The 12773-nt window shown below is 33.6% G+C and overlaps 1 protein-coding gene across 4 annotated transcripts in view; it reads right to left on the reverse strand.

Moving 5' to 3' along the window:
- The window catches only part of LOC117117544 (atlastin-1-like), a 19159-nt gene extending 7271 nt beyond the window's left edge, over positions 1–11888 (reverse strand). For all 4 annotated transcript variants that reach the window (XM_033261863.1, XM_033261860.1, XM_033261862.1 and 1 more), the window contains exons 1-11: positions 11822–11888; positions 10262–10458; positions 9808–9939; positions 7302–7406; positions 5813–5914; positions 4383–4472; positions 3690–3828; positions 3149–3276; positions 2999–3055; positions 1987–2058; positions 318–503 (exon numbers count right to left, since the gene is read on the reverse strand). In XM_033261863.1, the coding sequence (XP_033117754.1) occupies positions 318–503; positions 1987–2058; positions 2999–3055; positions 3149–3276; positions 3690–3828; positions 4383–4472; positions 5813–5914; positions 7302–7406; positions 9808–9939; positions 10262–10458; positions 11822–11861 (1248 nt within the window). In that variant the 5' untranslated portion in view covers positions 11862–11888. The remainder of the gene's footprint in view (positions 1–317; positions 504–1986; positions 2059–2998; positions 3056–3148; positions 3277–3689; positions 3829–4382; positions 4473–5812; positions 5915–7301; positions 7407–9807; positions 9940–10261; positions 10459–11821) is intronic.
- Between the last annotated feature and the right edge of the window lie 885 nt (positions 11889–12773).

Consider the following 12773-nt stretch of genomic DNA (forward strand, 5'->3'; position numbering starts at 1 on the left):
TGTATATGTATATATATATGTATATGTATATATATATGTATATGTATATATATATGTATATGTATATGTATATATATATGTATATGTATATATATATGTATATGTATATATATATGTATATGTATATATATATATATGTGTATATATATATGTATATATATATATATGTGTGTGTGTATGCAAAGATAGTATATCATTATATAAATATAAAAATAATTACTTGAACTTTGTAAGTGTCTGTTCAGTTATGATTGATCTGGCGCAGGTATTCCTTAATTGAAGTTATATATGTTGCATTGACTAAACAAGAAACTCACCTCCATCAAAGTGTTTTTCGAAATGTAGTTCATGCTTTTATTTTCGATATCTGTTTTCATCGAATCTTCTAATTCTTGATACTTTGTAGTGCGATTGACAGCACACTTTATGTTGAAATCCTCCAAAGTTTTCTTTTTCTTTTCTTTACAAATGTCATTGATGTTTTCTTGATAGATTTTACACAACTGTCAATAAACGCAACAAAAATATAATCATACTTTCCAACATTGTAGAAACATAATAGTAGAAAATGTTCTGTTGATTATCATGATTATTATTATGATGGTTATATGATTATCGTTATTATCTTTGTTATTATTAGTATTTTTTAAATTTCTATTATTATTATTATTATTATTATTATTATTATTATTATTATTATTATTATTATTATTATTATTATTATTATTGTTGTTGTTGTTGTGATGAAAAATTAACACAAACAGTATGGTGGCTAAACGAATATTACATGTAAATATATTTTTTTTATTTGTTTGTTCCCCGACAAAACTTATCGTCTTCCCCGACGGGGGGGGGGGCTATGCTTCCCCGACTGGGGGCTATAGCTCCCCCAGCCCCCTCTGGCGCCACCACTGCCGTAAATGTCCCTATCTTTCCTTCTGACATGGCATTGATCAGGAAATATTGAATAAGTTGGTATGCAGTCGTCTAGTTTAGACTCGCATCCAAAGACAACATCTGGTTTATAATTTTCTATGCTAGCATAAAAAGAGGTCTTTTTCTTTGGCCAATGAAGACCGTCACAATTTATGACGATAGCATTTAGTCTTGGAACCTTCACGTTTTTACTGAAATTTTTATTTAGTTCTGCCCTTTTCCCTTTTTCGGGTGTTGATGTTTGAGCAGGTTTGAAAGTCAGATGGTCATCTTGATTGAAGAAACCACTACCGGCGTTTTCGTCCAGTAAATCAAATGAGTTTGTTGTGCTCATTAGGGCACTGTCAAAAATACCAATTGATACATTTGGAAATCCACAATTTAAGCATATTCAAGAAAGGCTTGAATTTTTACCATGGATATCATATAAGAGATTGGTCATATTTGTATACCCAGTAAAGTACCATATTGCACACTTTTCACAGAAAATTCCCTTGTGTTCATCTTTGACTTCCCTTTTTCAGATTTCGCATGGATACAGGATAGGGTTTGTCCCAGACATATAAATAAAAAAAGTTTTCCTTGATTGTGACCTTGACCTTTGACTCTGCCCCTTAAAAATTTTCTAGATTTTTGTAAAGGAACATTGTGACCAAGTTTAATGAATTTCTAATAAAAACTAAGGGCTGTAGGTTGTTCGCAGCAAGTATTCCGACAGACAAATAAGTAACTAAATAAATAAACAGGCAAAAATATAACATCGGATCGGAGGTCTAACATTTCATATAACCTGTCTCTTATACACATCTAGATGTGTATAAGAGACAGATGTATATGTATAAAATAATAATACACCTGTCTCTTATACACATCTAGATGTGTATAAGAGACAGTATATATACTGTGTGTAAAAACACATATACTGTAAAAACAATGGCTGGATCTACGTTGAAATGAAATTGATAAACAGCCACAAATAGAACCACAAATTTCGGGAAACCATAGTCCCACATTAATGGATGCAAGATAATCGTATTTTGTGATAATTACCTCATTCATTTGTTTTTCAAATTCCATCATCACTTCGTGGTAAGATTTCCTACCATGTGCTATTGCATTCGCCTACAAGAATTTAATATATCTATGTTAATCACGGCCAGATCAAGAATAGTGTGCTGCGGGGGGCACAACATTTTCAGAGTAGATAAGTTAGTAGCACATAAAATTAGTATACATTGACATTTTTAAATGTAGTATCAAAACGGGGGTGGGGGTGCGCCTTATAGAATTAGCGCCTGTTAAAAGCCATGGTTTCACAAAAAATGGTTATGATGCTGCATTTGTCAGATCAAACGCAGTTCATACAAGAAATTCTTGACGATTATTTTCAAATCATAACCACAAGACGATGGATGCTATTTCAGCAATAAATCAATTGTATACACTTACAGACATTTATGCCGTAACAGACCATCAACCTCCAAACTAATTCATTTTTGTAGTAACCCAAAAAGTGTTTCTGTGAGAATTTGTTCTCCAATATATAAAATAATCCATCCATTCCATCTCAAAAAAAAAACATTGCATGTTAAACATACCCCCTTTCAATTTTGATAATTTTATATTTTCAATATGCTCAGACTGAATTTGTATACATCATCTTTTACAAGTCAGTTTGTTCAATAAAATGTAAAATATTTTTGTTGATGCAGATCCAAATGATTCAAGAAAGTAATTTTGAAGACAATTTTAAAGTAAATATGAGATGAGAATGAAATACAAATTAGGCCTAATTGTGTCTGTATTACTTTAGTTTGTGTGCTTAGCTTGGTATTTATTGTTTTTATTTTCCGCCTTTTTCTTTGTTTTCTAGACTTCAATATTGTCGAGCGCATAGAGACCTCGTTTACTTGCGCTATATAAATCCATATATTATCATTATTATATCATTATCATATAATATAATATCAGGACCTAACAGGACTTGCATAGAAAGTCCCTAAATTTTTTAGAAAAATCATATTGTTTGATTGGTAATAAAATGAATTCCAAATGTTCTCACCTCAGGTATGCCTTCAACTTCAAACAGCTCTCCATCAGTGATAACCTCCATGTACCTCTGAAATGCATAAAAACACAATCTTACTGATTTCATATAAAATGTACGTCTTTGTACCAACAATTAAGCGTACACATGTTACCCAGATATTACCTTAAAATAATTGAATAGGTTTTCACATGTCACGTCTTTTCCATCAATTCTTTTGAGCTCAGGCACATCTGATAAAAACAGAAGCTGTACCAATTCCATCACCGTCTGTTTAAACCTCTCAGGAATGTCTGATGATTAAAAAAATATCAAATTTAAGATCGTAAGTGCAATTACGCCATAATGATGATAGTAATAATTATCATTGTTATCGATATTGTTATTGTTATCACCATCATAATTATCCCTATTATTATCATAATTATCATAATTATTTAGTGTGTAACACACATTTTTCCACAAAATTGTAAAAAAACTAAACATGGTTTGTTTTTTAATGACTATTTTCCTTTTTTATTTGCCACCAAAAGAACCTACATAGGAAATGTCTTGAGACTCTTGTAGGTTATCCTCGGTTCGTTTCATAAATAAGGTAACCAACCTGAACCAAGAAAAGACAGAAAAAACCTAGAATAAAGTTCATTTGTTTATTGAAATTACTACAAGCAAGGCGTTAGAGATACCTTTTTACATCATTACTTACCTTTAAATTGACCCTTGCTCACACCCTCGCAAACATCATTCCCTGGGTGAGGCATGAGAAAACACATTATTTTATCAAACACCTCATAAATAGATTTTCTTAACTGTATATTTTCTTCACTTTGCATTGGAGATGTTTCCTATAAAACAATCAATCAATCAATCAAGCAATCATGAAATCAATGAGTCATTCAATCAATCAATCGATAAATAAATACATGAATTGGTCAACAAACCAATGAATCAAGCAAATCATCATAATGGATGAATCATCAAGATGAATCATTAGATACAAGACAAACAATCAGAGTTTGAGTAAGTCTAATGTTAAATGAAATTTAATATGGAATAATAATTATTATTATTAATTTATATTTTCTTTTGAAAAATACATCAATATAATCAACTTCTCCAAAAATATTAAAATTAATGTTTAAAATCAATTGCCTTATTAAAATCTGAACATATTACTACTTTTGAATGATGATTACGTCTTCTAGATTTCATGATTAATACCTGCTTTTGCTACATTAGGTCACTGTGTCAAATAATAATACACTATCCTTATCGGTACGGTACCACACCTCTCATTGTGTATAATCTTTCAATACCATAATAAAAAATTTGTGATAGTCAATAGACTGGTAGTTCCTAACCTGAGATTAAAATCCCATAGTTAACAATTGCAACTAACCATGCATTTCTTAAGGCGTTTCATGCCGCCAACATTGCCAAATAAATATTCACGTGGACTTGCCCAATCTCGAATAAGAAACAGCAGTTTCTGGAAATATGATATAAAACATTAAGTAATATTATAAAATATAATTTTGTTTTTAAATTTAAATACAAAAAAGAGTACACATGTACATTATTAACAAAGGAAATACTAAAAAATTAATTGACATGTTTCCGTAACTCTATTTGTTCCATAAAAACTTAATATAACACTGTGCTGAATTATATAGGAACATGATGTTATAAAATCGTATCAAACTTATTTCATCAACGGAAGTTCCTTGGTCACCTGATCAACCTAGCGGAATGCGTCTAATAATATTTAAAGGCACGCCTCGTGAATATGGCAAATGATATTAATTTATTGTATAATTATACACTTCATTTGGAATGCCATAGGATTATTTTAGTGTACTGGGAGGCCAAAAGGTGTGGTGGTAAAATTTACAGTAATTTTCTTCATCCTTACGATTTTTGTCGATCCAATCGGCAATATGATCTATTGCAAGGTTGGAGTTAAAAGTTTGTTGGAGGGCCAAAGTGAATTTTTGATTTAACACTGAGGACCGCACCCAAAATTTTGATGGTTCCAGTGTGATTCCAAAACCTTCATTCACTGCTTTTATACCACCTTCTTCTCATTTTTAATATTGCTTTTTACTGATGATCGGTTTTTGGCCGTAAAAACAAGGTATTTTCTAGCAAAAAGGGTTGGCAAACATAAGTTTTTAATTTGTTACCGCGGGTCGAAAAAAAAGTCATTATCGGGCCGCACTTTGTCCACTCGTGGGCTATTGGAGTAACCCGGAAATTTACAATTGAGTGACCAGCTGAATTGAAAAGTTCGGCTACTGGTTGATCATCAAGCTTAGATGTTTTGATAGCTGATCTATGTTGTGTCATTCTCATACAAAGAGTGTTCTTTTGTTTGTCCGACATTTTCACCACAAATACTACAATATATGAGATAAATTACATCTTTGGTGAGTCAATTCATTGATTGCCTTATCTCTAATATGTGGTTTGTTTGGTTGTTTTTGAATGATGGCGGAAAATGAAGCAAGGAGCATGTTTTGCATGATGAACCACTAAGATGCCCAACTTATGGCTGTTGCAAGAGTCAATTTGCCTCTTAAATCTAGCTCTTACTAATAGTATTACAAAGGTTAGGTGGTCTGCAATAGGTTATAATCGGAAAAACAGCCCGGATCCATGTTTCGTGGGGGGTGGGGGGAATCTAGAGAAAACATCACTCTAGAGGGTCCGGGGCATGTCCCAAAGAAGTGTTTGTTTTCAAAACGCCAGGAAATAACCTCTGAGGCGTTTTGCACGATTAATAATTATATATATATATATTAAAATTTGAAAGACTGACTGTTTTCTTACCTGGAAAGGCTTATTGTCATTCTTAACTGCAATTCCATACCCAACAAATAGTTGAAGAAATTGGAGGTCTGCTTCGTTAATATCGGATTTTATATTATATACCTGCAATGAAATCACCGGCAATTATGACACATTTTCAAAAAACTTTTAACGCGTCAACGTTTTTGATACCTCCCTCTTTATCGTTATCTAATTTGTCAAAAAAAACCATAAAAAACAAAAACAAAAAAATAAACAATTATAATAGCCTCTACAATTATTACGCTGTCTTTAGTCAAAATTATTTTTATCTATTTTTTAATTTTTAAAGCAATTCTATCTATCTGCAATACAGATTAACACAAATTTTTTACTATGAATTGCTTTATTTACTAGGCTCCGATACTCATCGGCATCAAAATATTTTATCTTAACATCTGTATTTTCCTTATAGAGCACTGTGTGCCATCTACTAATAGTTGAAATAAATAAGTGGAATAAGCTATTTAAAATATAATACCGTAAAACCTCGAATTGAAGCCCAGTGGGCTTAATCTCGAGATGAAGCCTTCCCTCTTTAACTTGCAAAATTAGCCTCGAAAAGAAGCCCCTCTGGAAAAGAGGCCCATGGGCTTCTTTTCAAGATAGATAGGCTTTTTTTTGGAGATAGTAAGTACATACACTGTACATTAATTTCAGGAAACAAAATAAGGTAAATAAAAGGTTGGTTTATAAAAGTAGTTTAGTTGATTTAATGCCAGTTCAATACACCCCATGATACAGATTGATGTTACAGTGGCCTTATTTATTGATTTATAATACAAATTCACAAAATTTACAGCATTAATTTTGAAAAGAAGCCCCCTCCTTACTTTGTAAAAGTAGTCTCGAAAAGTAGCCCATCTCGAAAAGAAGCCTATTTCAAAAAAGCCCATCAAATGCTGGCCAAAAAAACCCAAAAAACAAAAAAACAAAAACAAAAGCAAAAAAAAAAACCGAATAAGCCCAGTGCTTCAATGCTTTACCGTTTTAAGGTTTTACCGTAATATGTCGTTAATTAATGAATGGAGAAATTCTAGAAGATTGAAAGGTAGCGAGAACAAGATGACATAGAAATAGACCTATGACTGTTCTCAACAATTAAGAAATAAAAACCAAATCAGAGACTCAGAAGTGTTAAGATAATATGAAAACCATATATTTCTTAACCTAATTTGCATATTTTAGTTAATTGTGTGTGATATGTGGTCATATATGATAAGGGCATATCATATTAATCTCTGCTTTTTGATTAAACTATTAAACCTTTCTGAAAGTAGGCCTATTAGCAATTTAAAACACTTTTTGACTAGGTAAGGCACCTACAAAAAAAAAAAAAAAATCAAGGTTCTTGGCAATTAGCATTTGAATAATTGAGGGAAAAGACATATACGAAATTTATATAGGCTTCTACGGAAAAACCCCAAACCAGATATTGATAAACATATATACAAATAATATGTAACCGTACCTGTATGGAGCTCAATAATGTGCTAAGTGCAAACATTGAAGCATTTAGTCTCATTGGTGTGTATTTATCTTGTGTTCCTTGAGTATCCATCAAAACGACACCGAACTACAAAAGGTATAACACATAATAATGAATGTAACAGAAGAACAATATAGTGCAACCTTGAAGCGTATTTGTTGCTCAAGATGCAAAGCTGAAGTTTCAGAATTCAAACGGCTGAATTAGTATTCAGCTTTTAAAAAGCGTTTGTTTATTAATAACAATCGTAATTCTACCACAATCACCACCACCACTACTACTACTACTATCACTGATACTGCTACTAATGCTGCTGACAGGCGTTGGCTGGCATTGAAACCATCCATGCGGAAAGTATAAGCACCTGAGTACGACGCGATATGTCCTCTCCTAGAAACCAAAATAGGCTTAAAGATTCAAACCTAATATTATTTTAGCCATTCCAATTAAATGTAACAATAAACTCGAAAAATGAAATGAATGTAAGTATAGAAGAATTTGGCTAAAAATGCTAAATTAAATGGAGAAAAAGTACAATAAAAACAATTCCTTTGAATTTTTAGCGTGGGCATGCAGTTATTCTATTATCTATAGTGTAGTTCGTATAAGTCGATGAACACAACAAAACAACTATCACCAGCCATATTGGTTTCTACACTGTTTTCTTTATTTCCAAACCATCAACTTTGTAATATACCCTACATGCAATGCATAATTTGCAACCATTGACGGTCCACCACTGACTTTTCTAAAATGTTTACTGGCATGCATGTGTTTTGCCAATATGCATTTAATTCTAATTAAGCCATAGTGGAAATAATTGGTTACAGAATATTGCTTGTGTGATAAAAAATTGTAGTTTTTTATTTATTTTTTTATCATTTCAAGGTTTTATTTTTGTATATATTTAGTTTTTGCGCGATGAAATAGAGTGGTAAAAACCCACTCTGTCAAATGAATTCTGTTACCAATCCCCAAACCATCTGATTTTATTGTAAAGCATAAAACTGGTTTCTTTCTATGCAAAGACTGGATGTCGAGCTTTACCGGTGATCCCACAATCGCTGCTATTGATGTTAACGACTGAATTTTATGTGGAATTGAGGAAAACCATGTTTTCAAAACCTGGCAGAGTTTGAAAACCCCCAAGCTCGCAACCACGGCATCATCAATGACTCAAAAAAGTCTTATGTTGATAAGATCCATAATTTTCTGTAATTCCAACCTCAATATATTTTGCCTTTGGTAAAATCTAATTCTGCAAACTGTTGTCGTTCCACCTTTCCATCCTTTAGAATCCTGGTGGTTCCATATCTACTGGCCCTCTTTTAAAAGCAAACACATTCGGCAAGCAGCTCGCATTAAACCCAACTTAAGATGACGAAAGTAGGGTCCTTTGGAGTACCCTTATTCTATGAATATTATTAACTAATAAAATTCTTAACCCGTAAAGTTTGTAAATCACTTAAAAACTAAGAATTTTAATTGAACCGACAATGTTCCTGTCATTGTTTTTACTCAATGTGCCTCAGAACTTGCACCTGTTATTCTTTTTTCTTTAAAAAAAAAAATTATTATTAACGTCTTTAACCAGGATGACAAAATCATTTTAAGAAATGTTTTTCATTTTGGTCCTGAAAAACAAAAATTCTTGATAAACTAACTCTCCTATTCCACCGGTGCCTTCCGTTCTTCGTGGACATTTTCACGTGTCATCCCGATTCTCGAGAAGGGTGATACGTCTATACGAAACTTCCGCCCCATAGCCTTAACATCACAGATTTCCAAGGTCATGGAGTCCATCATCACCGGTCAAGTCTTGTCTCATCCGGATCTGAACTATCTTCTCTTTAACCATTATTATCTTCTTTCCACCATTAAAATGGATAGAACTGCACCTTGAAATAATTATCTGATTCCATCAGCTTGGAATAATATGTCTAAATAATATTAACTTAAACTGGAAGGCGCATATTGTAGATATTGCAAAAAGTGCCTCTCAGAAGATTGGTCTCTCCATTTCCCGCTCCAATATCTGGGGGTCTGTTCTAGACAAAGTGTAGTCCAAATCAATCAGGCTTATTTTGAATGAATCTCTCACTCTATTCAAACGCTTTCTTATCGCTGAAATCTGGCTGCTCTTTCCATGTTCTACCGTTACTCCTTTAAAAAATGCTCTGATGACCTAAAATCTATCATCTGTCATGTCTCTATTATTTCTTTCTGCTCTGTGACCCGGTCAATTTGCACAAACCGTAAGTACACAGTTGTTTTCTCTCTTTGTTTGCATTGCCTTCCACTTACGCTCCTTCATATTCCAAGCTTTGATTCTCTGAAATTTCTTTTCTTTATTTAAGCTCAAAAAGTTCAAAAATCTCATTAACAAGCTCCATCTAACGTACCTCTCTAGCCTAATTCTAATGGCTTCTTTGCAGGGCCTCTATCATAGGTTTCCCTTTATCATGTGTCTTCTAATTATAAAACTCACTTGTCTATCAGCTGGTCCAGTAATAAAAACTTTACTCCACATCCAGATGCCAGTGGTTACTCTATCAGAACCACCTTCCCAAACAAATCCATTTAGTGTACTTTCCTGGTCATCCATCCAGGTTGGCGAGCACTGTGAAATACATTTACGTCATAGAGAAATTTTATCAGAATGATACATAATGCAAACATTAATTTAATGTGTTCCTTAAAATTGAAATAAAGAAGCTCTATTAAAGTATAGCTAGCTTGAGTTTGGCATTTAATGGGCCGATGACAGTAATGCACATTTCTGCCTTTTAAGCTGAAAAAGTAGATTAGTTGCGAGTAAATCTTATTTTGTATCCTGTACACATTGATTATACAGTGATACATTTGATTGTCACATATATTTCTTCTCTTTATTTATTTCTTCATCGAGTGGATGACTTAAACCGTATGGACTCTATACTTACATTGTGGGAGAAGTATTTGATAAACAAGTTGAGTAAAAATGACTTTCCAGCACGAGCCACCCCAGCAACTGACAAAACCACCACTGGAATATCTTTCAACCTTGGTTGCATCAAGATACTTTCTAGTCTGTCTTCATACAGTTCAAGTTGCTTATTTTTAACCTCCACTATTTGTACTGGATGCCCATCCACACAGCCTGTAAGCATAACAGTACATGATGATGTTATGAGCAGTGATGGCGCCAGGACTTCTCCGAGACGGAGTGGAGGTCAGCTTTCCCCGATCGGGGGTAAATGGCCTAATTGATTATACCTGAATTTTAGTAATTTTACATTTTATTTAACATTCTAATATTATATAAATTATTAACGTGTACGTATTTCACTTAGCATTTTAATGAGATTAACTCATAAATCGCAGCGTAATTTTGCTATGGGCGTGGTGTGTGACTACTCAAAAGAGGCGCTTATAGTAGCTACATGTTCACATCATTCCACAACGACAGGGGTTGAAATGAAGCACAGCATCGGATTAACCCGCTAATCTTCCGAAAGATCAAAGGGATCTTTAAAGTGCAGACGGCGAGCCAGTTGTGTACACTGGAAGTCCTTATCCGAGTAGACCTGGTTCTTCCAACCGAAATCTAGGAGAGGAGCGGTTTCAACCAGCACCCATGTTAATAATGATGTAGTTTGGTACCCTTGATACCGCTCGGCCTCTCGACTTGCCAAGGTCACGAAGAATGCGAGGAGGTGAAGAGGTGGACTAAAAACCTTCTAAATTGATTTATTTATTTTCATTTATTTATTTATTTTTTTGTTTGTTTATTTGATTTATTTGTTTGTTTGTTTGTTCAGGTTTAAAACATCAAAACATCAAATTTTGGCCAACTTATGAAAATTGAAGTTGAAATATACTATACTTTTATAGGTCATGTAAATGTTCCATTAAATTCGAAACTTTTCTTGGTGGAAAATATTAATATGTTTGATATTTTATAAGAGATAAATGTATCAGCTTCAAAATAGAAAAGATTGCGCAGCCATAGTGATTGACAGTATGTAGTGAGCATTGAGAAAAGAAGGTGCTCTCCATTTCTTCATGTTAAATTTTTTGGTCAACTATGCCTGCTGAAAATTTGATGGCGGGGAACACTGGGACTTCTAAGGCATCGCGCAAACGTTCTTTACGCGCTGCGGCAACTTTGATCTTAGTTCATTTGCATAGCGCTGCGTGCGCGTAGCTTTGCCGAGTGATCTCCTTCTCAATAATACCTGCATGATAATATATACTGCAATTATCGAAATGCACGCCATCGTGTCTGGATTCAGTATTTCGACATTAATTATGTCATCATCAGGAATTCCTGATGATGACACAATTAATGTCGAAATATTGAATCCCGACACAATGGCGTGCATTTCGATAATTGGAGTATGTATTACACTATCTTACCATATACGTTTAATAATCTTTATATGGAGACAATAAATTGAATAATTGATAAATATTGGAGTGCAAATCGAATCAACAACTGCATGTATTACAAAGGAACTTACTGCGTGGAACCCTTTTCTTTTTCTTGAAAAACAACGCCATATTCTGAAAAACAAAATAAAATTCAACTTGAATCTTTCTCTCTTTGTATTAAAAATATAAAAAATAAGATGTCTTTCTAGAAGTAAAAATATCATTAACACGAATGCCACACTTCATCCGAAGACCATACTATTGGATTGGATTTATTTGGTGTAAACACCAAAGATAGCCCACGAAAGTCTAGAAGAAGACTTATTTCCAGTGAGGTACTTCTGGTGGTGATTGGACAGTATACCGGGAGACAATCCCCTACTCTTTTCCGAAGAGTGTACTGCGTTCTTTAACGTGCACATGAGAATTTGAGGTCTTATTTAATCAATTTCTGAAGACGCATTTATACGGTTTTCAGTGGCAGATACAGGGATTTGAAGAATAGGCCAGGGAGTGACTTTCACAGATGCAGGAGATGCCAGGGGAGAAAATCTATGATTTTGGCACCTCCTAATGGCCGGAAATTGAAATCTCATACAATTTGAATATCATTTTCTTTTATTCCCATTTTTTAAAAATAAAAATAAATTAGGACTGGGCCCTCTTGAATTCGGTACTGTCAGTTGCGGATCTAGCAATTCCCAATAGAGGGACAAGGGACAGACTTTCACATAACACCTCACGGTGGTTGGGGCTGAGGTAAGAATTTTTGTTTTTAATTTTGAAAAAAAAAAAGGAATGGGGGTGGAGGGGAACTACCACTGGGACTAGTGCAGCACAGTCTAGAAGCACAGATACATTAGAGAAATGTCATCATCACATTCCGTTATCACTGCTGCTGCTGTGGATGGACGTTGGTTAGATGATCCAGAGCCAGAGCTTCATTGACAATCGCACAATATTATCTATTAACAACCTATAATATTTTTGTATTGTTTTTGACGTTTCTTTGTGTAGAAACATACTGCTTACTATATATTG

Source organism: Anneissia japonica, unplaced genomic scaffold (assembly GCF_011630105.1).
Source record: "Anneissia japonica isolate Jap-2015-1 unplaced genomic scaffold, ASM1163010v1 scaffold8299_len47186_cov215, whole genome shotgun sequence".
Taxonomy (NCBI): Eukaryota; Metazoa; Echinodermata; class Crinoidea; order Comatulida; family Comatulidae; genus Anneissia; species Anneissia japonica.